This window comes from Ochotona princeps, chromosome 2 (genome assembly GCF_030435755.1).
Source record: "Ochotona princeps isolate mOchPri1 chromosome 2, mOchPri1.hap1, whole genome shotgun sequence".
Taxonomy (NCBI): Eukaryota; Metazoa; Chordata; class Mammalia; order Lagomorpha; family Ochotonidae; genus Ochotona; species Ochotona princeps.
In genome coordinates, this window is record NC_080833.1 from 9,172,433 (window position 1) to 9,199,939 (window position 27,507).

At 57.0% G+C, this 27,507-nt stretch overlaps 1 protein-coding gene across 2 annotated transcripts in view; it reads left to right on the plus strand.

Annotated features, from left to right (window-relative positions):
- The first annotated feature begins 15,924 nt into the window (after positions 1-15,924).
- The window catches only part of KAZN (kazrin, periplakin interacting protein), a 103,261-nt gene continuing 91,678 nt past the window's right edge, over positions 15,925-27,507 (plus strand). Inside the window, exon 1 of one of the 2 annotated variants that reach the window (XM_058675488.1) lies at positions 15,925-16,565. In XM_058675488.1, coding sequence (XP_058531471.1) covers positions 16,361-16,565 — 205 coding nt within the window. In that variant the 5' untranslated portion in view covers positions 15,925-16,360. Of the gene's footprint in view, positions 16,570-27,507 lie in introns of both variants that reach the window. The other variant, XM_058675497.1, reaches the window with a different exon arrangement.

Below are 27,507 nucleotides of genomic sequence, written 5' to 3' on the forward strand. Positions count from 1 at the left end.
TCCAGTGCCCAGGAACACCCAGGGCATTCACGCATGCACACACACACACACACACACACACACACAGATGCATGATTGGGCAGACCAGCCCAGAGCAAGAGTTCTCACAGTTCAGGTCTCAGGACAGTCCCATTTGAAAAGCCTCTAAGAGGACAGGGGCTTATAGCCCCATGCAGGACACACTTGGTGGTTGCTTGCAGCTGTCTGTTGGACAAATGACCTTGGGTCCTGGTCCCTAGCAACCAGGGATGGGGAATGTCCATTTCCCAGACCTTATAGGGCCTAGGAGATCAGGAGACCACAGGCTGGACTCAAAATTCAGTAACGACAAAAGTGGATGCTTTTGTATGGCCCACAAATGATGTTACAAATTAGCCAAGCAGCCTTTGGCAGGAAAATAGTCCCCCAGCTCTGCAACCACAAGTGTGTCCTGGAGTTACCCAATGTCAGCATCCTGATGGCGTCTCCCAGGTTATCCTCAGGCCTCCAGGCAAGGCACACAAAGCCTCCAACTGACAATGCAGCTGGTTCAGGGGCTTAGGCAGCACTGAGAGCTCCACTCTGGGTCTCTGGAGGTGACAGATCAGCAGCCAGGCCTATCATGCTCCCTCTTGGAAACTCAGGTCTGTCATGCAAGGTGTTACCATAGCGGACCCCAAGCCAGTGTGCAGAATGAAGAGATCAGGGGACCCAAAACCACATGCCAAGCCAAGGCACATGGAATGTTCCACTAGGTCAGGTTCACAGACGCAACCAGCAAGGCAGGTTGCCAAGCAAAGACTGGGGATCCTGGAGACTTGGGACCACAACTGCACCTGGTGATATGTCCTCTCCCAACCCCTGTAGCCCTTGTGTGGAGCCCCCTGAAGCCCCTCTAGTCACTGATCTGATAGAGGTCAAAGCCCCCTGTCTGCCTGGGTTTTAAGGCAGATGCTGTCTGTGACCACGCCCTGGGTCTGTCCTGGGAGCCGTGCTTTGAAGGATTAATCTCCAGGCCCCCTCCCTCTTTCTCTGCCTGTGCAATTTACACGCCAGGCACCTGCTCCCCATTTTATCTCCCACCCCTGACATTCACGCAGGCAGTAGACACCAAGGTCCCCAAAGACAGAGAAAAGTTACATGGTCATCTTTCCTGCCACTCTGCCACCCCCCTCCCTCTGCTCCTGCAAGGGTGCCCAAGTGCTGCCCCCTCAGGGGATGTGAGCAGGTATGTCAGGCAGAGCCGTCTCATTTGTGCCCTCTGCCCCCAAATGTCAGCCTTCCATGCCCCTCTCCCTCTGTAAGAAAAGCCAGCCGCTAATCCTGCTTCCTGCCCGCCCTCTCCATGCTCCAACCGCTGGCTTACACATGCTTCCTCCCAGCCTGCTCTCAGACTCAGGCCAAGTTCATCAGGAAGGCCTGGAGTGGTCATGGCCACGGAGGACAAGCCTGTAGACCCTTGGACTCAGGGCTCTGTGCCTTCTGCTCAGCAGAAGATGCCACAGCTGCCAGGAGGAAGAAGCAGCCCCAGAGATACCCCAGCTCAGAGCTGCTTCAGAGCCAGGGCTCTCAGCATGCCTTAGTGCTATGACTGTACCCCACAGGGGTGCTATTTCAGAACCAGTGGCTGAGAAGGGCGGGCCTGGACAACAGCTGGGCTGGGGGACAGGGAAAGGACATGCTTGGCAGAGGTTGCCGCATGTGACAAGGCCCTGGGGTGGCTCAGTCATAGCTAACATCAAGGCCCATAGAGATGAGTGAATGAAGTTTTGATCCACCAAGGGTAGGGCTGGGGGGACGGGTTCACAGCACAGCAGCAGCAGCAGCTGGGATGTGAGACACTGTAGAATTCAGGAACGGCTTTGAGATGAGGATACCAGGACTTGTTAGTGTGCAGCTTTGTCAGGGCCACATCAGGCCAACAGTCATCCTGGGCCAGACCCCTGGCAGCACACACCCAAGGCCAGAGCTGGAAGGACTGTGAAACCTAGGCTGGTGCCACTGCCCATTGGGGGTGACTGGAGGTCCTCGTCTGGTCTGTCCAGCAGAAACCCAGAGTCAGAGAGTGACACATCAGAGAAAATAAGCGTGACATGCCGGGAGGTGACCCTCTCTTCAAAAGGCTACGAGGGTCCCCGGCAGGGCCAAACACTTCTGCTCTGAAAACCTCGAATGCAATTTGCACAGATCTGTAAGCAAACACAGCCACTTTCCCTGGCTGTTTAGGGGGACACGGTGACCTGGCAGCCACATGCCCCCAGCATCCTACCCACGCACCGGAAAACACCATTTTTCCAGTAGTGCGCTGGGGGCAGCCAAGACCCCAGGGCAGCCTGTGGTGGACATAAAGTTTCACAGGCCCCAAGATCCCCAGTCACAGCAATTCTTGGAAGCTTCATGCAGTTTCTGAGGTGAGACTAATGAATAGCATAACCAGGAAAATATAGGTTCTTGGGACGGCTCAGCAGGTTCAGAAATGGCATCATCGAGCCTGCATGGATGTAGGAAAAGCTTTTATGACCCTGCAGCCAGAGGACCACAGCCACTCGTGCCCATGCCCTTTTAGGTGGGCACTCGGGAATCCAGACAGCTAGGCAGGCCATCTGCTCCAGGTGCCCAGACCATGGCTCTCGGCTCGAGGGTCTCCCTCCTCTAGCAGGAAGGGTCAGGCTTGGCCATGTCCTTTGGGGCCCCCAGTGCACCTGCCAGCTGGACAAAGAGGGACAAGAATGGGAGACTAGAGTCTGCTGGTTGTTTCCTGTGGCTAAATTGGGTTGTCCAGAAGTACGTGGGACTCCACCTGCTGAGCTGAGGAACCAGCTCACTGCATCCACTCTCCCCTGGCCTTGTAACAAGTTGCTTTGCAGGCCCAATGTGACTGACTAATCCACCGCTTGCAAGCACCAGGATCCTGTAAGTGCACCAGTCTGTGTCCCAGCTGCCCCACCTCCCATCCAGCTCCCTGCTTAGGACTTGAGAAAGCAGTGGTAGATGGCCCAAAGCCTTGGGGCCCTGCACCTATGAAAGACACACAGAAAAACCTCCTGGGACTTGCGCTCAGATCAACTCAGCTCCAACTATTGCAGCCACTTGGGAAGTGAATCCACAGATGAAAGATCTTTCTCTTTGCCTCTCCAGTAAAAATAAATAAATCTTACAAAAAAAAAAAAAAAAGAAAGAAAAGAAAGAAAACTTGACTTTAGCCAGTGCTTTGCACATTCGGGGATGCATGCAGCCTGCAGACTGTCATGATGAAGACTCCTTATCCTGGCTTCACATTTATAAACAAACAAGAAATGTTGCTTTGCTTTAAAATTGATTTGGAAAAAATATACTAGAAGCAAAATAAAATTTAAAAACTCACAATCCATTCATCTGCCATCAGTAAGCAATGTTTGCTGTGGCAGGCACAATTCTTTTTAAATGTTTTAATTTTTCCTTACTTGAAAGGTTGATTTTACAGAGGGGGGGGGGAATCTTGCATCCACTGGTTCACTTCCCACTTGGGTGCAACAGACAGAGCTGAGCCGATCTCAGGCCAACAGCCTGGAGCTTCTTCTGGGTCTCCCATGTGGGTGCAAGGACCCAAGCATTTGGGCCTCTTCTGCTTGCTTTCCCAGGCACATTTGCAGGGAGCTGGTTCAGAAATGGAGCAGCCGGGACTCGAACCGGCGCCCATATGTGATGCCAGTACTGCAGACAGTAGCTTAACCTACTCTACCTCAGTACCGGTCCAGGTTGTGAGTGTTCTCATTGTTGTTCTAAGTGTTCTCCATGTGTTTCCTGGCTTCACATAGCGATGGGGAAGTCTCCCTGTCCCGTTCTGCACATAACACAGACAGCCAGGCAACGTTCAGCAGCCTGGCAGAGGTTACACAGCTTAGGCAAGATCTAGTTCCTTTTCCTCCCTGTGTACAGATTGGCTGGTCAGCTGCTGGGTTAGCTAGTTAATAGCTGGGTGATCAGTTTAAGCAGCCTAACAGAATTGCTGGAGGCCTAGTCTTGAGTTGTCAGAACCATGCTCCGATCTCCCTCAGCCAGTTCCTCATTGCATGGCTTCTTATCCCTTAGTCTTCCTCATTCACAAAATGGGCTTCACCCTCGCCCCACCTTTTGGGTCTGGGCTGGGCATTAGAGGAGGTGAACGCCTGGCGGGGCTAGGTAAGTGCTGCCGAGGTAAGCTTTGGCAGTGAACACGCAGCTCCAGGCAAGAGACACCTGCGTGGGGGCATCAACGCCTCCTGCCTGTCTCTCATCAGGCTTCTGCCAGCTCGCCAGGCAGCAGCCTCTCCAGGCCCCCCGTGCTTGCCAGCCGTGTTCCCAGCTGGAGAAGCTGCTTCTCAGATCCCTCCAGCAGGTGCAAATTGCGTTCTTTCCTCTCCTTCTGGGGCAGGGACATCTTCCTTCTTGTGCACTGGCCCCAGAGGCAGCTCCAGTGGGAAATGCGTGCTGAGGAATGAAACTCCTGTAGACATGCTCCACGGACACCTGCGAATGAGACCAAGCTGCAATGGCCAGCGCTGGAGAAGAGCCCCTAGGCCCACTGCTTATTTATACAAATAAGTAAGGAATAATTCAAAAAAAAAAAAAAAAAAAGGAAGGAAAGTGAAAGTGAGGAAATAAGGAGAGACGCTCTGGGTATGAAGTCGAGGGCATGTCCTGATCCGCTTCTGGCGATGGCGTCCTCTGTGCTGGAGTGGAAGGGGACAGAGAGGAAGGGCGCAAATGGAGTGGCAGAAGGAAGTTTCTGGCAGGGTGGACAGCATGCCAGAGTCCTGAGATGGCAAAGAGCGTGAGGGAGTGGCCCAGTGTGGGGGAACCCCAGAGAGGCCAGGGGGAGAGGACACCTGCTCACTGTCCCTCACCGCACACCCAAGAGGACTTACTGCACTGGGAGATCTTTGCGGTGCCAACCTAGGCTGGGATGCGGTACTGTGATGGCATCTGGGCCCTGAGTGTGCCAGCCCTGTGCAGGGCACCTCTCCTGCCTGCAGTGTCGCTCCCTCTGTCTCTCCGACCGAGTCCCTCCCACTTGTCCATCACATCTGGCCTCCAACACTGTTGCTACTACCGCATCTTGGCCAAGGCTGTGTCCCTTGTCCAGACCGCCTCCCTTGCCATCTCTGCCTTTCAGGGTGGCACCCATCACAGGCAGGGGCCACCTACCACCTCTATCCTAGAGACTGCAGTGTTCTTGGCCCTTTGAGACCCCTGCAGGCTCACCAGCAACCCCCTCCACTGCTGGCCACCTTCCAAGGGCCCAGACATTCACATCTTCACTGTATCCCAATCACTTAATGCCACTTTACATGCAGCCAGCATGTAATAACTGCAGGATGCATGCCTACCTAGTCCTGATCTTATTCCAACCAGTTAGCCTCTGGTGCCAGATCAGCCTATTGGTTTGCAGCTGCCCAGATTGGCTGGGACTGTCTATTCTAGCATTCCTCCTTGACCTTCACTCTGATTGGCTGAGCTGTTGTCTGCTTTCCCAGGGATGTCTTTGAGTGGGTTCCCCAAGCCCTCGACAGTTCTCCAAGAGGACTTTATCTGCAGGGCCAGGCTGGGCCTTCCCTAGCTCGGGTGCCCTGGACTCCGTGCCCCTCTTCTAACAACGCTTGTGTTTTGTGACTCAACCCTGGGCCTCTCACCTCATCACTGGTGCTTCTTGGCACCCGATAATCCCTCGTTGTAGGCCCATCCCATGCGCTGTAACAAGGTGAGCAGTGTCTAGGTGCCCCTCTCCCGCTTCAATGGATGCCAACAGCACGCACCTCCCGAGCTGTCACAACCACTGTCACCTCCATGGCCCAGGTCCCCTGAGTGGGAATTGCTATAACTGGAATTTACCCCAAGATGACCACAAGGAGGCTGTCTGGGAGGAGTCATTACAGAGACAGGAAGAGGGGAGGGGTCGTTAAGCGTGGCTTGGGACACCCGCATCCCATCTGCCTCCAAGGTCCCGCTGCTGCTCCTGTGCACCCAGGAAAGTAGCAGGTGATGGCTCAGGCAGTTGAGCCCCTGCTACCCACGTGGGCGCCTGGATGGAGCTCCAGGCTCTCAGGTTGGGCTTGGCTCAGCCCTGGCTCTAGTGGACAGTGAGGCAGTAGATGGAAGATCTTCCTTCTCTCCTCCACACTCTGTCACTCTCGCTGCAGTGCTTGGCCCTGCCAGTTGTTGCTGGGCAGAAGTTGGGTCCAGGTCCAGCTTTGGTCAGATCTTGAGATTGCCTCTGTTCCAGAGGTGCCACAAGTGCTGTCTTTTCTGTGAATTCTTAGGATTCTTCCATGTTGGCAGTGAATGCTAACTGTTGCTGTTGTTAATAAGTAAAACACGATAGGAAAACAGCACGTGAGTGTAAGGCAAGTGTGGGTCCACTCTTGCCACCTTGCAGCCGGGCCTGGGACTGGTGTCTCTCACATTACGAACAAGGCCTGTGGATGCCAGACAGTCCATGCCCACGTGGGTCACCCAACCCCCTTCTGACGTCCAATGTCAAGAGGCAAGAAGGATCTAAATTCCTGCAGGCAAGATGCCACTTGCCCTGTGACAAGCGTCCCAGGGAGGAGGCCAAGAAGCCAGATCTCCTGTCCTGCCCTGCACCGACGTGCTGTGTGACCTCGGACAGGAGCTTCACCCATCTGGGCTGCAGGTGCCTCCTTCATGGAGCAATCCTCAGGAGGAGGAAGGGAGGCAGACTGCAAGCCTCCTGTGTCCCTGGGACCTGAGCGAGTTTCACTACTCAGTAACTCAGAGCCCTGGCTGGTCCAGCCAGTGCCCGGCAGGCACCTTTGACCCTGGACTGACCCAGCAAGGGACTTGCTGGCTCCACCTCCCTGCTCAGCCATCCTGCATTTGCAAGTGGAGAGAGCCTGGGCTGTCCTCTGGGAGATTAGGTTGTTAGGGACCGGAAGCTGCTCCAAGGGTGAAGACATCCGGTCCCCTTGGTCTCTACTCTTGCCAACGGCAAAGATCTGGTCAGTGCCTGGAGACCCTGGAGACCATGAGATGGCTCTGGTGGGCCTGGCCACCCTGACCTGCCCAGAATCCCCGCCTGTTTCCCCTTGGGCTCTGCAGCTGCCATAGCCACGATGAGGCCAGAGAGGCGTGGGTGATCTTTGAAACCACACCCCTAATTCTGTAGGTGGAAAAACGGAGGCCCTGGAGAGAAGAAGAGTCACTCAGCCCCAGGATATCCATACCCGACTCCCTGTCCAGTGCTCCTTGCTACCTGCCACAGCGGGGTCTGCCAGAAAGGCACACGGGTGACAAGTGCCAGCCAGCCAGACAAGCACTGACCGTGTCTCCCAGGGGTGAGGCCTAGAGAAGCCAGGCAGGTCACATTCCTTGGGGGATGAAGCCAGGGGTGGGAGAGGAACAAAGGGTCAGCAGGTGAAGGCACTACCAGGCGGGGTAGGGTGGGGTCCCGTCTTGTCAGACTCCCTGACTTCTCCACTGAGACATCTAAAAACCTGCAATTTGGGGTGTAAAATATCCTAATAGAAAAATGGCAGGGGCTGGCGTCATGGTGCAGTGGGTTAAGGCATTGCCCATAACTCCTGCATCCCATGTGAGTGTGGGGTCATGCCCCGGCCTCCCCACTTCCGATCCAGTTCCCTACTAACGCTCCTTGGAAAGCAGCAGAAGATGGTCCAAGTGCTTGGGTCCCTGCCATCCCCATAGGAGACTAGGATGAAGTTCCAGGCCCCTGGCTCCGGCCTAACCCAGCCACTGTGGCCATTTGGGGAGTGAACCAGCAAATGAAAGATCTTTCTCTCTGTAACTCTGTGTTGCAAATAGGTAGCTCTAATATTTTCAAAAGTTAGTAGCTAGCTTTTAGAAAGTTTGTTTTGAGTGCCTGGGAATAGAAACATTCCTCTGCCTTATGCAGCAGGCCTTGGGACCATCAGTTTGCAAACTTTGCTTTCATCTGCCTTAACCTCAGTTTAGTCAGCTTTAAAATGGGTAGGAGAATAGTCATTCCCTCCAATAGGGCAGTGCTGAGGTTTTAGCAACCGGTGCCCTAGAGGGCGTGTGGAGCTGACAGAGCTGCCACTAGTCACTCAGGCATGAGATGCTTTTCTTGGACAAGACGGGAAGGGGCTCGCTGAGGTTACAGCAGGGCACCAGGAAGGACAGAGCCTGCGCCATAGGCCCCTGTCCCTGCCTCGGCCCGCAGGGGAGGTGGGCTCACCCAGCCAGCCGTGCACTGGCCCTTCGCTCCAGAAGCCCCCGCTTACGCCTCCCAGGGCCCCTGATCACAGGGACACATTCCTCTCTTAAAGGTTTAGGTACAAGCCAAGAAGCATGCAGCTTCTTTCTCACGGAGCAGGACACATCGCTGCTTGTTTGTTTAAGGGAGAGCTTGGGGGGGAGACACCAGCCCTTCCTCCATCTCGGTGGATCTGCCTCTTGAAAGTCCCCAAACCCCTGAGAGCACAGTCCTGGGAAAGGAGAATGGAGGACACATTCTAACTGGGTCTGAGGAGACCGGGGGAAGGGGAGGAGGGCACGGCCAGGCTCACTCCGCCCTGGGGACCCGGAGTTGATGCCAGATGCCTGCCTCGCCCCCTGGCCTTGGCCCCTGCTGAAGCCTCAGGGAGCCTCATCAGAGCTATCCTATCCTCCTGGGGGAGGGTCTTCGCAGCCACGGAAGCCCCCATCTGCTGGGCATGGTGCCTTTTAAGAGTCAGAGAAGCCAGGAGTGATTCCGGCTCTGTGTCTAGGTTCCAAAGAGCAGGCACACGCAGCCCATGTCTGCAGGGAGAGCAGCCTATGTGCAGATATGCAGCCTGGAGGCCAGGTGGGTGGCCTCCTGACACGGGAGGGAGTGCCCCGAGTGTGGGCTGTGGGTGTAGAAAGTTGGCCGCGTGGGCAAGGGGCCTTATGTAACAGCCTCAGAGCCACACTCCAATGCCTTGTTCCTCCCACTCTTGAGGCCCCGAGGCCTGCCCAGCTCCCTCTGGGCAGGGGCAATGGCCCTGAACTTTTCCCAGCATCCTGATCACTCAGAGGGCTGTCACAGGATAGCTGCCTTCCGCATTCCTAATTCAGGCAGGAAGTTCGGGGAAGGCAATGTGTGAAGACTTCATACTTGCACGCGCACACCAGGGACCTTCATGCCAGCCCAGGGACCCCCACACTTGGAGAAGTTGTGTTGTGTAATTGCTGGAGTCAGCCCCTGCCCATGCACCCCACCCCCACCGTTCCTGGGTTTGCTGTGCACCCTGGGACAAGTATCTAAGCATCTCTAGACTGTCAGTTTTCTCACCCACTCAGAAGAGAAAATTCAGCGGTGTCTTCAACACCTGAATACCACCACCATGCAGGTGGCTTGAGTACTATTCACACACAGCTATGGCTTGCGGTGGCCACTGGGGCAGCTGGGGTCTCCTGTGGACAACTGGACCCTTCAGGCCTGCAGGGAACAGGCCAGGGCAGCATCCCCCAGCCTCACCACTCTCCTGGCAAGAAGCCAGAAGCAATCCTTTGTTGTCTTGGGGCCGGCTGCAGCAGAGGCTCAACCCCGCTGGGGGAGTTGGGACCCAAGCCCTGATGTGTCAGGACTTGTCCTTCCTCTGCTGGCCATCCACAGGGACCATGGGCTACCCACACGGGGGGTGGGGCGAAAGGAAGAGAGGGTGAAGAGAGGATGCCAGGACAGGCCCTGCGGAGCTCGGTGAGCTGGTGACGTCACACTCCGCACTTCGGTAGGCTTCTTCCCGGGAACGTTCTAGGGAGATGAGCAGGCACCCTCATGCCCATTTTATAAATGGAGCAATCAAGGCCCAGGAGGGCCAGCTTACTGAGAGCCTCAGGCTCATAACAGCATTCCCCAGTTATATCATCAGCTCTCTGTCTGAGCAGGTCTGCAGGTTACAGCACTGAAGATGTAGCAGGACGAGAGGTGAGCAGGGACTTGGGCCCTGCGTGGGCCAGAAGTAACGCAAGGCAATGGAGATGGGACCCTGGGCCAGCAGGAGCAGGGAGGAGCGGCTGAGAGCAGGGATCATGGCTTCTCCTTTACAGGAAGGGGAGGACTTGAGCCTGGCTGAGGTCCCGTGGCTTCACGTGGTGCCTGATGCAAAGCCTGGAGCACAGGTGGTACGCACTCAGCATTTGTGGAGTCAGTGAGTGAATAGATGAAGACAGACTTGGATGAAGTTCTGAGCTGAGAACAATAATATTATTATTATAGTGATAATGTCATAGTGGTGAACAGGACAGGCCCTGGAGCCAAAGCCACCTGCCTTTGAACTCAGCTTATTGTGAGCTGTGTGACCTGGGGCAACGGACTTCTCCGATAAAGATGGTAATCACAGAATAGGTGTGGGGTCTGATATTGCTAATAACCTGATGAGGTAAATGGTAGCATTTCCCAAGAAGTGTTTGTCGAGGTTCAGGTTCACAGCTCGGTGTCTGCCAGTTCCCAGTCTGAAATTCCCAGGGAAGGTGATGCTTTGGTCGGTGGCCACTGGGGGCGGCAGAGAGCCAGGCTGATCGCCCCCACCCCGTCCTGTTCCCATCAGGAGTGCTCCGTAACTTTTCCAGCCTGTCCAGTCTGCCCAGCAGTCCTGAGTGGGTTGCGATTCCCCAAGGATACACCCTTACCCTTAAGAGTTAGATCCCCACTCCTCAGCATTTAGAAGAAGCCCCTTTGTCTCTCGGAGCCTCTGTTTTCTCATCTGGAACGTGGGTGTGGAGGTGGTGTGCAGGGCTGAATGGGCCCTGCTTCATCACGGCTCGTGGGGACCCTGAGGCCAGGGTGCTCGGGAGTAGACCTTGTGTCTGTGAGTCACAGGCTGTGTGGCCCGCCCTGTGTCTGCTTCCCCTTTTGTAAAATGGGAACGATGATAAGGCGGGCAGGCTTATCTCTCCCCTCTGCTGGGCAGAGTGCAGAGAAGGCCACTCCCAGGACAGTGCTGGGCCTGTACTCAGAGCTACCTGAACGTCGGCTCCTGTGGTTAGTATAAGTGGGAACATTCTTGCTGTGACTGCTTTTATTTTGGACTCACTTCAGTATCTTAACTTCCTGAAGAAACCTTTTTTTAAACCTTTTTTAAAACCTTTTTTCATAATAATAATAAAAAAATGCAAATGAGAGGGCCTGGTGCTGTGGCCTAGTGGTTAAAGTCCTCACCTTGAATGCTCCAGTTCCTATCCCAGCAGCTCCACTTCCCATCCAGCTCCCTGCTTGTGGCCTGGGAAAGCAGTCAAGGACGGCCCAAAGCCTTGGGACCCTGTACCCATGTGGGAAACCTGGAGGAAGTTTCTGGCTCCTGGCTTTGAATTTGCACAGCACCCAGCCATTGTGGTCACTTGAGGAGCGAATCATTGGACGAAGATCTTCCTCTCTGCCTCTCCTCCTCTCTGTGTATCTGATTTTGCAATAAAAATGAATAAACCTTAAAAACAAGAAAGCAAATGAGAAAGAGAGAGCTTCTATTTCCTAGTATACTCCCCAAATCCTGCACTAGCTGGAAACAGGCATGACCAAAACTAGGAGTCAGAGATGCTATTTGGATCTCTCACATGGCTGTCAGGGACCCAAGTCCTTAAGCCATCATCTGCTGCCTCCCAACCACCTTAACAGAAGCAAAGAGCGGCAGGGCCTCGAACCAGCAAAGCACAGAGCAGTAGGACCTTGAACCAGCAAAGCACGGAGCAGCAGGGCCTCGAACCAGCATTCCAATGTTGAACCAGTGGCTTATCGGGCCATGCTGAATTTTCCAGGAAAGTGACCCAGAGGAGAAGGGATCGGTGTGTCCCTGGATAAGGCAGAACGTGGTCCTTTTCTTGAAATAAAGAATGTCACATGGCACCCAGGAGAGTCTGACAGGCACGGCGTGGGGGCCAGCTGTCCTGCTCAGTCCCAGGACTGGGCTAAGCTGCCTTGGGCGAAACCCCTTGGAAACCCCTAGAAGGACTCAGGATCTCTGTTAGGTCCTTGGGGTTCCTGGGAAGACTGTCAAAGGGTCCTGGGGAGTCAGTGACAGGCTCACAAAAGTTTCCATCCTGGCCAGGACAGATGGCAGGATTGACCTGGGGTAAAATCCTCCACCCCCAGGACAAAGGTCTAAGTAGCTAGGCAGGAAAATTCCACTCTAATCCAGCTTGCTGCACCTGCTCCCAGGGTCCCTACCAGGAGGGATGAAGGCAGAGCTTAGTACTGTGCCTGCTGGGGTCCCCAGCCACAAAGGTGGCCCGGGATCCACCAGAGGGCCGGGGGCATTGCTTTGAGTCTCCAGGAGCTAACAGAGGGCTGCAGGTCTCCGTAGAGCTGGTAGGAAAAGCTTGTTTGCCAGGAGCCTTGGGTAGGTCACCCTGACCTCCCCCGAGAATGTTCCTGCATGCCCAGCATTTGCGGGTTCACAGCTCCACTTGTACCTCCCCACGACCTGATTGGTCGGTACCACCACAGCCATTTCTGTTTCACAAGAGGGGAACCTGACGCTTCCAGGAGTGAAACTGTCTGCTTGAGATCCCAGGCCAGTGTGTGCCAGAGCCAGGATCTGAGTTCTGGCCTCTCAGTGTCCCAGAGACCATGTACCCACCCTCCTGGGGCAGGGTGTGGCTTCCCAGATAGCCGCTACCTGCCCATGCATCCCACCTGCTGGCATCTGCACCCTGTGGACATGCCCCGAACCTGGTAGCCCAATGAACAGAACAAGGAACTGGTGACAAAGAACAGGTGGCAAAGAAACAATGCTCTGCATCCTCTGTGTACACCTGCTCATCCCTTCCTCTGCGTGCTGCGTGCGGCTGTTCTGTCAGTAGATTCAACAGCTTCAAAGAAACAGATGAACTCATTCAGACCTCATGGGAGAGCAGCCACATCCAGGAGCTTGAAAGAAGACACCCTACCATCACCCCTCAAAGGCCCCTGAGCCATCGGCAGCCCCAGCTCATACCTGGATGGCAACCTAGGGAACACCTGGAGCAAAAGGCACCCACTAAGCCACCCACTGCATTCCCCACCTACACAGAGGTGAAGCCACGGGACTTGGGGGTGATTTGTTTTGCAACCACAGGTCACTGTTTAGCAACATACAACCAAATAAACTAACCAAGCAGCAACCTGCATGCAGAGGGATGAGAGAGACAACCCCAGCTGTTACAAGGCAGGGCAGGAGGTGCGAGTGTACCTCACTCCTGCTACACCAGCTCTCTGTTGTAGCTGGGGCAAGTGCGGCAGACACACACACATACACACACACACGCCAGGGCCAGCAGGAGGCTCTTGCTGCGGCCAAGGTCACTGCCCCCCCTTTACCCAGGGAAGTTGTCCCGAGGGGGTGACAATGCTGAACAGCATTTTCAGAATTGACACTCTCCTCTGTCCACTCGAGGTGTGGGGAGCTAGGCGGCGGCATGCTGCCTGCAAGATCTCAGTCATGTGTCAGGTTAAAGGCACAGCCCAGGACAAAAAAATACCTGAAAACTCCACTGGGCTCAAGTCGCCACCCTCACGCAACTAACTGCCAGATTGGCTGGATCGGCCTGCACTGTCACTGGGCTTTGTTCCTTCCGGCCAATGTATCTGTGGCTCTCTCCTGGGAGCTGGAGCAAGCCAAGGGGACCGGGCTGCCTGCTGTGCCCCAGCCTCCTTTGTGCTGTCTTTGTGGCGCCCTGAGGTCAGGGTCAGACAAGGCCAGACCAGAGCAGCCTCCCCTGCCTAGACTGCCCATCCCCCGCCCTCTGAAGTCTGGGTTTGCCTCTGTGCATCAGAACACGCTGTGGGGAGGACAAAATGGGGGCACTTCCTGCTGCCTCTCCTGACCCTGCGCCCTCACCCTTCCTTCTTGCCGTCTTGCAGATGCTGGGCACACATGGTTGGATGCCTGGCTGCATCATTTACCAGTGCCCAAGCAACAAGAAGGACAAGGTCCCTAGTTCCCAAAAAAAAAACCTGTCAGAATTTCCAGATAGCGACAGCAGAGTTCAGGGTCCTTCTGGGCACAGGAACCGGTGTGACTTGCTGGCAAGTCCCCACGGATGCATCCGCAGAAAGCCTGGCTCTCTGAAGTCCTAATCCTTGTGTGGGACACACACACGTACACACACACACACACACGCACACACACACATCTACTCTTGGGTATATACATGGCACACAGCAAACAGTACACTGAAGGGAAATGCTATCCCTGGTCCTGGGTACGTATAAGGTGCTAGGTCACGGAGCCCACAACCACAGCTGTCCCTGCCCAGCCTGTCTTCCCCCAGGCCATGTCCCCACGTAAATCCCCACAAATGGCTTGCACAGAGACTCCTGGACCACATGGTCTAGGGCCCTGGCTTCTCCACCCACCAGGTCTTAGCAAGCCTGCTTTGCTCTGTTCCCCCAGCACAGGCAGAGGAACCAGGGGGAGTCCCAACCTCTCCTGTCCCTTGGTTCAGGGTCACGTTCCTTCTGCCACAGCAGTGTGGGTCTTTAACCAGCTGTGTAGTTCTCTTCTATAGCTGGGAACACTGCCAGTATCTGGCCTAGCTGGCCGCCCCTCCCCCCAAGAAGTCAGCATTGCCAGTTATACAGAGGTCAAAGGGTCAGAGGCCACCCCTCCCCTCCCTGGGAAGGTGAGCAGAAGGAGTGTGTGTGCGCGCCCTGGGGAGTGGTTGGAAGCTTTTCAGCTTTTTCAAGCCATGATAACTGGTGGCCAGGCCACAACTGACACGAGAAAGGTTTGAGATCTGGGCGAAGGTGATTTGGCTCCCGCACCTTGTCTGAGCACCACAAGGCAGTGGCCCCAACACTCCCACAGCTCAGGCCAAGGCACTGAGGCTGTGGGTCACCAGCGGCCACGCTGGTCCCAGGCACAACAGTAGGGAGCCTGGGCTGGAGAGGATCACCTCTTTTTGTTTTGTTTTTTTTTAAAGATTTATGGGCCCGGCGGCGTGGCCTAGTGGCTAAAGTCCTCGCCTTGTACATGCCCCGGGATCCCATATGGGCGCCGGTTCTAATCCCAGCAGCTCCACTTCCCATCCAGCTCCCTGCTTGTGGCCTGGGAAAGCACTTGAGGACAGCCCAAAGCCTTGGGACCCTGCACCCGCGTGGGAGACCTGGAGGAAGTTCCTGGCTCCGGTCTCCTTGCTCCTGGCAGCTCAGCTCCGGCAGTTGTGGCCACTTGGGGAGTGATTCAGAGGAGGGAAGATCTTCCTCTCTGTCCCACCTCCTCTCTGTATATGTGCCTTTCCAATGAAATTAAATAAATCTTTTTTTTTAAAGATTTATTTAACTTTTATTACAAAGTCAGATGTACAGAGAGGAGAGACAGAGGAAGATCTTCCATCCGATGATTCACTCCCCAAGTGAGCACAATGGCCGGTGCTCGCCGATCCGAAGCCAGGAACCAGGAACCTCTTCCGGGTCTCCCACGCGGGTACAGGGTCCCAAAGCCTTGGGCCGTCCTCGACTGCTTTCCCAGGCCACAAGCAGGGAGCTGGATGGGAAGTGGGGCTGGGGCAATTAGAACCAGCGCCCATATGGGATCCTGGCGCGTGCAAGGCTGCCTGGGCAGGCCGGATCACTTCTAAAGAGAAGGTCAGAGGGACTCACGCTGCACACGTAGAGACCACCCCTGCAGCAGTGAGCTCACAACCCTGGTCTATCAAATAGCCTGGCTGCTACCGCACCTGCCCCTCCTCCCAGACCCCTGGATACCCCTGGGGTCCTGCCTACACCTACACGTGGCAGGGCCATCGGGAACGCTGAGCGGCATTGGCGAAGGGCTGGGCGAAGTCTCCCACGTGCAGGATCAAGGCCTCAATAGCGCGGCGCATACGCGCCCTGGCCCATTCTCTAGAAGCATTAAAGTTTTATGATCATAGAAGGGCGGGGTGGAGAACCGGCCCGGGGCGGCCGCCCTCTCCTGGCTGCTTATGGAGACTTCAGCTTTCCGGCAAGGCGGCCACTCAAACCCTGGGCTCTGGTCCTTCCACTTCGGATCCTGGCGACCGCTGTTTTCCCGGGAATGACCCCGCTGAAGACACACCCAGTTGCTAGGACCGGCGCACCACCGCCCTCCCGGGACTGGCAGGGGCGCGGCCGCGGGGCCGGGGCGGGGCCGGGGGCGCGTCCGGGGCGGGGCGAGCGGCCGCCCCTCTCCAGCCCGGAAGGAGCGGGAGGAGGAGCCGCGGGGCCCGGAGTCGTTCCCACGTGAGAAGCTCGGCGGCCGAATTCCTCGCGCCCTGCGGCCGCGGTCGGCCGCCGTCCGGCCGCAGCGAGAAGCCTGGTCCTGAGCGCGCGGGCATCCAGGCGGGCGACGGGGCCGGCGATCGGCTGAGCCCCAATGCGGCGGCGGCCCCGGGGGCTGTGAGCCCGCGCCCGCCGTGGGAGCCCCCCGCGCCGCCGCGGGCAGCTCTCTCCGCCCGGGCACGCGGCATGCGGGCGGCCGACTCCGGCACCTGGGAGCGCGTCCGCCAGCTCGCGGCGCAGGGCGAGCCGGCGCCTTCCTGCGGAGCGGGGTCCGGGCTGGCGCGCGCCCCGGGGCCCGCAGCCTGCGAGCGCTGTTCCGACTCTGTGGGGCCCAGCGATGGACTCCGCGCCGGGGCGTCCCCACGAGCCGATGGCTACTGCAGCCAAGCGGGTAGGTGTGCGGTGGCCGCGGCCCGGGGAGTGGAGTCTGCGGAGCCGGGCGCGCGGGGGCGCTCGGGGCCGGGATCGCGAAGCCGCCGGTGGCAAAGTTCTCGCGGCGCGCGGAGCCAAGGGGGGCGCGGGCGACTGCGGCGGGGAGGCGCGCGGCATGCCCACTCAGGTCCTGAGCGTGGGGCGGAGGGCTCGGGGGACTCGGCAGCTCGAGTCCCCGTGGGAGAACTGCGAGGGGTATGATGAAGGCCAGGTCCGCCCGAGTCGCGCGAATCTGTGCGCGTGGGAAAGGGGCCGGCCGGCTGGACGCCAAGTTGGGACCGGCCTGCTGCGGCGGTGCCGGGAACGCGAGCGACAGTCTCTCCACAGCCCGAGGCTGGCAACTGCCTGCAGTCCTCATGGGCTAAATCTCAGAGCTCAGCCTGAAGAGAAACTGCAGGGTGGTGGGGACAGACGCGGGGACCTCAGCGCTCCCTGCGGGGATCGCTGTTCCGGGGTTCAGGTGTTCTCCGTGAGCGCGATCCCCATTCTGTTCTGCTCTGGTCTCAGCCGTGTCCCTGCCCGCGGCCTGTAAGTTCTGCGGTCGCGCGGCTGGAGACTCGTCCTGGATCCACCGCCTCTGCAGCGGGAAGGAACACGCGGCTGATAAGGGTGGCCGCCGTCGTCGGTTTGAAGTTCTGAATCCTCTTGCAAAGAAAGGCTGGGGGAGGGCTTGTTGTCTGCCCAATACTTTCTGGTGGTTTGTGTGTCATGTCTCCTGGGAGTGAGACTGTGTAGAGGGCAGGAAAGCCCACAGTTCCACCCTGCCTGTGCCCCAGTTCTCATAGTCCAGACCGCACTTGCTGCAATTTGGGATTGTATCTTTCCTGCCAGGACCCAGCCTTGGCACCAGACTCACCGTCCCAGGCGGCTGGCTTGCCAGCTGGGGAACACATGGGCTTATTTACCTAGTAATTACTTCTTTCCTGTGAGAAAAAAAGCCAGCAGCAAAGCATCCTGATTCCTGAATGGCCCGTGGTGGTCTTCCCAGGAGAAGAAATTCCACCCCCTCCTGGGTCAGTTCCCTGTAAGCCTTGGCTTGGTCCCCCCTCCCCCCGCCAGCCAAAAAGTTGTTCAAGGCAGTTAAGGGTGCAGGACAGGTTGATGTAAAGTGGTTGCAGAAGAGTGAGCAGATGGGAGGGCCTGGGGAGGTCACATCCTTTGGAGACCCAGTTAACTTGTCCACATGGTGGAATTGCCGTGAGAAGTGGCCAGGAGTGTGGGGTCCTCAGCTTCCTGTAAAGTCAGTTTTTCTTCAGGAGGGTGGTGGTGCTATCTGTCCCATCTCTGCCCTCCTGAACTGTGTCCCCTTGATGACTCTTGTCTGTAAAACCCGTAAGTGGGAGGCTGAGTGTGATGGTGGTGGAAGTTGCTGTTATGTAAACATGTGCAATCAATGGCTGGCCCCAGATAGAGATGTTTACTGTACTGACTGCATTTGTGTTTTTATAATAACAATACCCTAATGACACCCTGTAGCCTAGAACCGCCTAGCTGCTCCATCTGGGGGCGGTTGTTCTGGCGGCCCTGTGGTGTCTCCCTGTATGGGCGGGAGAGGGGGAGGGACTGGAGCTCTTTCCCAGTTCACATGCTGACTCCTCACAGTGGCCCGGCTGAGGGCTGAAACCCGGAGCCGGCAACCCAACCCTGATCTCCCACGTTGGCGTCAGGGACCCGGTGCCTCGACCCCAGGGTCTGCATTTGATAGGAAGCTGGAGTCATCAACCGAAGCCGGGAAGCAAACACAGCCCTCCAGGGTGGGACGGGGCGGCTTCCCTGCTCGGCTGCTCTTCCCCTGTGTCCTGCCCCCTGATTCTTAAAGACAGGTGGAGCTTCTAACAGCTACTACTCTGATGATGGGTTGTTGAGGACAGCTCTTTCCAGAAATGGTTTCTCAAAACTTTTGGCTGTTAAGAAGGGTTTCCCTCTGGGAGGAGGGAAAGAGGCATGCTTTGGCTTAGAAGAACAAGCTGAAATTATTGCGGAAATAAATGCATCAGGCGGCCGAGAGCGAATTCGTCTTCAGGTCTCTGCTGGATGTGGCTCTCAGCTTGAGGCAAGGGAAGAGGTGTCCTCTTGGACAGGAGGATTAGAGCTGTCAGGGGGTGGAATGGGAGGGTGAGGAGAGGAGAGGACACTTGCTTGGTGGGATGAGAGCATTGCTCAGGGAGGGGTCCTGAGACCAGCAGGGTGAGAGCTCTGGCTCTGGAGTGGCTGGAGCAGCAGGTGCGCACGGGAAATGCTTTTCTGCCCTCATTCTGCTTGACCTTGGCAGTCTCCACCACTCAGTTTCCCCGTTGACACACAGGGAGTGACTCCCTCTGAGAGGCAGCTAGTTCCAGAGTAACCCAGGATCCAACCAGGGACTCTGAAGTTGGGGGATACTGAGTTCTTCCATCTGCCGTGGTCTGTCGCCCGGTCACATTTCTTGGGCACCTACTCTGTCGTAGTTCTCGGGGACATAGTAACAAACATGCCCACAGCCCTGGTTTCCGTGGAGTTTACTTATGCCCGATGGGAGGAGAGTCCCAACAGGCAAATCTGCACTGGATACATCGGGGACTGTCCGTGCAACAATGAGAGGTTGGCAGATGGGAGCAGGTGCCACTGAGCATCTAGGACCTTGGGGCGGAGGAGGGGTAAGAGACAAAGTATGTGGGTGTTGAGTTCCTAAGGCAAGAAGGTGGTACTGGGAGTGAGTACTTTTGCAGACAAAGCACTTACCTATCTCCACCCGAAGCATCTGAACTGGGGTGCAGGAGCTGTGGCCCCATTGAGCTGTTCTTCCCCACCACCGCCCCCCTTCTGCCACTCTGAAGCCCTGGAGCCCCCTCCTACCTGTTCACACCTCTGCCACCTTATTTATTTTGTCACAGTCCCGGTCATTCTTGGAGCTTCTTGCTTGTCTATCAGATCCTGGAGGAGGGAGCCAGAGTGCCTGTATGTGGTCGAGTGCTGGCTCCCAGCCCAGTGGAGGCAGAGTGACCAGTCCCACCCACAGATGAGGCAGACTGGTACTCAGAGCAATGGAAGAACCGGCTCAAGTTCATGGTCAGTAGATCTCACTTCCAGGTTGTAGACCTCCACCAGGTCTAGCAAGACCTTCGGTTGTTCTTAAGAAAGTTATAGACCCCCCACATCAAGTTTCAGGCTTTTTTTTTTTAATCCTCGATGTTTTTATCCTTAAAAATAAAGAAGTATTTAAAACCACCAGAAGAGGTTTGTCCTCTCCTTGACATACCTTGTTTTTAGCATTTGCTTATCTTTGTGCTGTTAATGGTTTCAGCAGGAAGTCAGCTTTCTGGAAAGGGGACTTCTGCTAGGGTGGGGCCACAATCCTGGCTACACAGAGCAGAATGAGCGATGCACTTAGGAAGTGCCCGGGTGATCCCAGCAGTGCGTTTTGCGGGAACATCCTTGGGCTATGGCAGGGTGGGTAATGAGGATCTCACCCTGAGACCTCGTCTCCTGTGCCCCCCTTGCTGTGTTAGGAAGTGTGGTGGGGGGGAGTGCTGGACTGGCAGGTGGCATTCCATGGTGGGTGTGGCGTACTGGCTGTGCAATCAGACACTCCATGGCTGGGGTCTCCCTCTTTGTTCCTTGTCAACCACGTGTCCTCGAGAAAGTTAGTCAACATTCTTAGCCTCCGTTTACACTTCTGTAGAATGAAGCTGCTACTCTCTCCCCACATTGGAGTTGTTGGAGACTAGACAGGTGTCTGCATGGTTCACACCCTCTGATGGTTCTGCTGCCTGTGCCATGGCAGGGGTGGAGGAGGGGAGAAGCTTCCCACTGGATCACAGTGCCCACAGACCCGGAAGTGCGTGCAGGTGTGTTCGAAGTCGGAAACACTGACTACAGAGGACACGTGCTGCTGCTTTGTCCCACCGCCCCAGTCGTTTCCAAGTCTGTGGTGGACCTCTGTCATTCATGTTCTCAGCTTCCCTGGGGGATTCACCAGGACCCTCGGGCCACTCTGCGAGGGAGTTTGCTAGTGCTCACGGCCAACAGCGGCCATCACCCCGGAGTTAACTTGTGTCATCCCCACACAGGCCCTGGGCGAGATGAGGCTAATTTGCTTGTAGACAGATTCCAGCCCTGCAGATAAGCACAGCCGACCCATCATTAGGGCCTGCTGCCGCCCGTGTTGCCACAGGGACCCATGTTTGCTGTGAGTCACCAGAGCCGTAAACTCTCCAGGGAGACAAGCTCTGGCTATAAGGTGCGTGAGTGTGTGCAGTTGTTTTAATGCCTCTGCTCTCTGCCAATGTGTTGGGTGTCGTGTGCACCGGATGAGCGCCTGCCAGGGAGGGTCAAGATCAGGACTGCCCCCTGCTCAAGAGGACCAGCCCCTCTGCAGCCCCTGTGGCGAACTTCCCAAAGAGGGGGCCTTCAGGCTTTCTCTCGTCTGCTGTTTGGACGCCCTCAAGAGAGCCCGTTTACAGGACTTCACGGATAGTGGCAGTTCCTTGGAGCCCGTGTCTGATGGCATCAACACGTCAGGTGCCACAGCAGCCCCAGGTTTGGAAGAAATTCACAGTCAGGCGGGTGCGACAGGTAGGCGAGTCCTGCCTGAGCACCCTTGGCCCTGGGCTCGGGACTTGGGGAGCTGTGGGTTCTGGGTGGTGGCAGTCCCGGGGCTCTGTGCTGGATTGGGGGGTTAGTGCTGGGGAGCCCTCCCACCCCCATCTGGCACCTGGAGGCGGCTGGATGGGTGCTGACAGTCTCACCCGCAACAGGAGGCCGGCTCAGGCTCCTGACACATGCGGGCTGCGACTTTATCAAGGCCTGGAGTGTGTTCAGTGTCTTTTCATAGTGTGTTGCTCCAGGAAGCTCTCCCTGGAGGTTTGGAGAGCAGTAAAAACAACATCTGTGGTTTGCCGTGGGCCGTATCTCTCACCTCCCAGCACGGCCCTGCCGCTGTGCTCTCTGCTGTGGAGGCCTGTCCCAGGTGGGCGGGAAGACTCACCCTAGTTCATGTAGGCCCCGTTGATGGCGAATGGCCAGACACAAGGGCCCCCCCAGGAGCTAGGTGCTTGGCTGTGGGCCTTCCTGCTGATCCGCCCAACCCCCAGCCCTGTTAAGGCAGCCAGGGGTGGGGGAGCTACTGAGGCTACAAGAGACTCTGCAGGTGTCCCAAGGGGCTATTCTGGGCCCGTGGCCCAGAGCTGAGGCCAGTGTGCCTGGAGACACACTGGCCTCCCGCAGCCAGCAGAGGTGGGAGTAGGGGGAGCGCTGGAGACCCAGAGCTCCTCCCTGGTTTCATCTCCAGGAAACTCCACCCCTGAACATCTGGTCCAGCCAGAACCCAAAAGGCAAGCTAGCTGGTGCTGGGAGGCCCCACGTGGCCTTTTGGGAGTCTTGGAGATGCAGAACCCCAAGAGGGAGTTCTCAGTAGGGAGTAGGGGGCCACGCTCTGCTCCGTGCGAGGAACCCAAGGCCACAAGCGGGGAAGGGAGCCTGCTGGAAGTTGCCGTGTGTGGTTGCTTGCAGGCTTAGATGTGAGAACGTTCTAATGAAAGGCACGTGAGGGTCGGGCAGGGCCAGGGATTTTACTCAGGACCCTCTTCCCTGTCCTGGGGCAGGGGGTTATGGAAGCCTGGCCTGCTTGCTGACCCGGGGATTCTTGGGATCCCCAATGAGGAAGCTCAGTCCTTGCCAGTGCTCCGGGCAGTTTGGACGCAGAGGTTCCTCAAACGTGACTTTGAGAAGCTCTGCTGCTTGGTTTCCTAGGAGACACCAAGTAGACCCACTTCTACCCCTGCATCCCAGTACCAGTGTCAGAGGCATCCTGGGCGTGACGCAGATGGCAGGGGAGGTGGGCATCCCTGTGGGGTCTCTCCTGTCTGGTCCAGTCTGCCTGTGCACATGCTCTCTGGATCCTGCGACAGGGGCACGTGCCCCTTGCTTCTCAGCCTTGTGAGCTCACAAGACCATCCTGTGGCGCCAGTAACAAGAGACGGGCTTTGGTGGTGCTCAGCTGCCCTGCCCATGCCCTAAGCTGTCTCAGCCTTCCTGTACCTTCCATTCAGTTAACACTGCTTTAGCTGGAGCACCCAGGAGCCCAAACTCTTGCTTGTGACTTGGTCAGTTGCTCAAGATGTGGTTTCCAAAGTTGTGGGGGCAGGCAGATGTGGAAGCGTTCCCCGTCCAGATGCCACCTGCCCCGTCTCCTGGGGTCCTGAGCTTGGGCATTCAACTGCCAGGGTACTGGGCTGAGCAGCTTGTCTGGGCTTCCTCCAGGCACATTGCTCCTGAGTCAGGGGTTTGTAATTTACTTTATCACCTTTGGGCTGTAAAGGGGAAGGGAGAGCCTGCTGGGGCCCTGCTTCCATGTCCAGCCCTGGAGCTCAGTGGGTGCGCCAGCAGACTCCACGATCCGCCCCTCAACCCCCCGCCACACCAAGCACAACCCCTGGACTGCATCGGTAGGCCCAGGGCACAGCCAGGACCCTGCACACTGTCTTTTTGTTGTAGCAAACTATTAGTGACCTAGAAGTTAACTATTCTGCTCATTTTCGGGAATATGATTCGTTCCTGGCTCTTAAAAACACCTGCACAAGGTTGCGTGAGTCTTACCACCATCCGTCACCAAAGCTGCCCATCACACAGCGAGTGACTCCCCGGCCCCTTCTGACTCCGGTGACCCCATCCCACATTATGACTCTACATACTTGCTTCTGTCTGGCACCTCCTCTGAGTGGGAGACATCTGAGGGGCCTGGAACCACATCTGGGGATAGCCCAGCCTGGACACTGTGTCCCCAGTGTTTCTGTACACAGGTGAGCCAGCACAGGGAAGGAACGTGTGTAGGCACCAATGCCCTGAGATGGGAACCAGGGCCTTGGGGTAGCTCTGTCGTGGGGCCTGGGTTTTTCTGTTTGTGTTTGAGGCTTTTTTTTTTTTTTTTTTCCGTCTAAGGGGGATGATGGAGCTTTCCTACATTTGTCATCCCTGGGGATATTTGAACCCTGGGAGGCTGGAGCTGTCATCCAGAGCCAGGGCTGCCAGCCTGGTCTCTCCCAGGCATCAGGGCAGGGTCATTGCTGACCCACAGGTCCTCCTCTAGCCCCCAGCCATTCTACCCCACAGCCCCAACATTCCCTTCAAGCTCTCCTGGGTAGATGGACTGCATCCCACCTACAACCTTCCTCCTGCCTGGTTTCCTTTGTCAAGGGCCTCCTGGCGGCTGCCGCCCACGACTCCCACTGTGTCGCCAATGACCAAGGGCTTTGTCAAGGGCCTCCTGGCTGCTGCCACCCACGACTCCCACTGTGTCCCCAACAACCAAGGGCGTGCAGGTGCCGGACCATGCATGGATGTCACCCCTGGCAAAGCTGGGCAGCTTCTTTGGGTGTGGGTGGATACTCACCCATGACAGTGTTCTCTACACTGTAAATGGAGCTGCTACAACGGGATGGCTGGAACTGAGGCTGAAGCCAAGTCAGGGCGCGACAGCCCAGCACGTTTGTGGCAGTCACAGCCTGTGAGGTTGGCTTCCCCCGAAGCAACGTGCCCTTGGACTTCCTGTGTCAGAAGCACCGGAAAGTTGCTGCTGTAACTTGGCATTCCCTGGACCCTCCCCCAGACCCAGGCAGGCGGAGCTGCTTAAGAATGTTCCCACTGTGGCAAGGTCAAGGCCTCATCAACTTCCGTCTCGATTCCCAGAACTTTGTGCCCTTGTGTCCTACCTTCCTCCCCGACAGGAGCAAGCCAGCAGTGCAGATAGACTGCCAGGGGCGAACACTGCGGTGACTCCCAGCAGCTCCTTCCAGCCCAGACCTGTGGAGTCTGACACTGCCCAGGCCCCCATGGCGAGGCTGTTTAAAAGCAGTCGCTGGGTACAGCTGCCCCAGGAAGCTCTGTCCGCTCCAGTTTCCCTTTCCTGCTATCTCTTCCTGGGCTCTGTCTTGTGTCTCCTGCCAGCTGCTGAGAGTAGGCTAACCCTGCCACTTGGGACCACCAGAGACCCTGGTCTTGCTCTGGGGACACCTGTCCTGGAGATGTCCCAGCAGGTGTCTGAGCAGTGGCCCTCAACCCCCATAGCCTTCAGGTGGTAGTCACCTTCCCTCCCCCATGCCAGGATCTCCCAAGAGCACAGGGCCAGCTGGGCCTGCTCATAGCCTGGAGCCCTCTTGGGCACAGGGCTTCTGCTGTTGTCCTTGGCACCATTAAGCCAGGAGGAGGACATCAGCCGCCTCCCACAGCTGTTTCATGTCCTCCCAGAGGCACGCACAGGGGCCCCGGAGCTGACCGTCAGGACACGGACCTGCCCCTGGCTGCTGCCTGCTGTGGGTGCGACCTTCTCCATTCCTGCAGGTGGCCCAGCATGAACAGCTGTTCCCTTGCTCCTGCCGTGAGTCACAATGCCAGCCAGGCTCTGCTCACAGATTTGTGACTTTCCCTGGGGGCGTGGGGATGGCTTGACACCCTCAGGGGCACCTAGCATGTGCCGGTGGCATTGCAGGTCAGCCCCATCTGCCCAGGACTTAACTCATTATAGCACTGCCGGTCCTCCAAGCTGGGCAACCTCTGAGCCCTCCAGTAGTTGTCACCTCCCTGCCCTCCTCTCCCTTGTACCTCACTGGCCAGTCACCAATCTTCACTCTCTCCCACCCAGCCCATGCATGACCTCGGGCATCAGTGGGCGGTGGTGTGGTGGCTGCCAGGTTGGCCCGCAGCTCAGATTCCAGCTGGGCACCTCTTCCTTGCTCCACCTGAGCCTGTTTGCTTAAGTAAGTACTTAGAAGGCCCCAGGTGGGCGCCTGGAAGGGGAACAGCTGCCCCACCACATTCTGGTTGTGGGGCTTGAGCTAGAAAGCTCTGCCCTCAGCCTCTCCCCAGATTATAAGCCAAAGTGCCTGCAGGAACCACAGACACCTGCCTGTGCCCCTTCCCTGCCCTGCTGAGGGGCTGGCCCATCCTTCCTCCCTGACCCACAGACCACCTGGCTCATTCATCCTCCTGCCTCCCGACTAAGGGAAGACCCCTCCTCGTCCTGGGCTAAAGCCGTTCCTGCCCACCTGACCCCTTAGAGCCCGGTCCTTGCCATGCTGCCATGCAGCCTAGTGGGGTGGGCACCCAGAGGGGAGCCCTCGTCTCAGGCCATGCTGGTCAACTGCAGCGTAGCTTTTCCTGAGCACCTACTAGGGGCCAGACCCTTTTCTCAATCCCCAGGGTGGGAGGGGCTCAACTGTCTCCTTTCCCTTCCTCTCTCTTCAGGGACCGGCAGAACAGCTGCTCTCTCCAAGGCATCTCCCGAAGTCCTCTCCTGTGCTCGCATCCGTCCTAGGTGGGACACCTGTCCCAGGTGGCTTGCAGAAGGATCCCCCCAGGCTCAGTCAGCTTCTGGAACACACCCTTCAGAGCTGAGGGCCACCCCTGGCCCAGGGTACCTCTCACTCTGGGCCCTGAACAGATGCTGGCAGTAAGGTCCCTGCGGCCAGTCCCCTGGCCCTTCCTTGGGAGAACCAGGCACACTGAGGCCAGTGTCTGCCGCTGGCTCGCCTCAGCCTTCCCATCAGACTCCGGTTGTCCTGTGTCTGGAGTGTGACCTTTGACCCAGGAGGCACCGAATGGCCAGAGCTCATTCCTACTGGGCAGGCAGGTGTTGCCTCTCAGAGCGTGGCTGGAGTGGGCAGCCAAGGGAGACGGCAGTTTTGCCCAAGAGCCAGATGGGCTGGATTCCCCAAAGAAGAGTGTAAACTCCCCTTGCTGAACTAATGTATGCAGCCCCAGGGCTCTGGATGTGGGCGACTCCATATCCTATGTGCTTAGGGCCATAGAGCCAGACCGCCTGGGTGTGTGTCTGCGTCAGTGCAGAGACCATGAGCAAGCTACCTAACCCTTCTACACCCCACTTTCCTCATCTGCACATCAGGGATACCCACTCCAGGGTGTGCAGAGTGAGATAATACCCGTGCCATGCTAGGAGCTCAGTGGCTGCATGATCAGCATTATTTGTTTCAGTTCTGTTTCCTTCTGAGTCTGGGAGTCATGAACTTGGAGACCTGGGGATGAGGAAGATACGTTGAATCAATCTTCCTTCCTGAGCTTAAATGTCTGCTCGCTTCCTCTGGGGCAGCTCTGCCACATTTTCTTAGTTTTAGGCGCTCATCCCACAGTGGCATGCACCTGTTGGTCCGTGCCCTGTCGCGTGAGGGTCTTACACATTGGATCTGCTTCCTTAACAACACGTGGGCCCAAACTGCTCCCTGGCCAGCGTACAAAGCGTCTTCCCTCCCAGCCAGGCCTGACAGAGCATGCTGGTGTGATGGGTTCAGTTTGGCAACGCGTGGATCTGCCATCCCCAACCGGCAGCCCTTTCTGAGGACAGCCAAGAAATTACTGCGGCCGGAACCTTCTCTGCTCTTCCTGGAGAAGAATGGTTCCAACCTGGTGTTTATTCAAAAGGACCCAGCAGGTTCTGAAAGGCATCAGGTGGCGCTCCGGGAGGGAAGCCTGTGGGAGTGACTGGAATGCCATCTGTGCAGGTGGTGTACCTGAGCCAAGAGGGGCACTGGGTGAGACACCATCCCCCATTTGCTTCCCACCCCCCAGCTGGACAGTGCTTAGGCCCAAAGCAGCCCAACTCTGGGGCCCACGAGTCAAGTCCATTGCCAACCCACAGCATCTGCTTCTTGGCAGGGAGGGTCCTGTGAACATTTGCCTGTGGCCAAGGGATTACAAAAGGTGGAGGAGGGGAGAGGGGAAACAATGGGTTAAACACCGCCCACTGGAAGCAGGGATTGCATTTCCCTGGCTGGGAATGCGCCCCTGGAGCTTCGGTTGCCTGCTTCCCAAGCACAGGCTGATCTGGGTTAGTGGTAGGGGCGTGTCCTGGCCCGCCTCCCCTACTTCGCAAAATGAGCTTGCAGGTGTGCCTGCAGAGGAAATGCTAATTT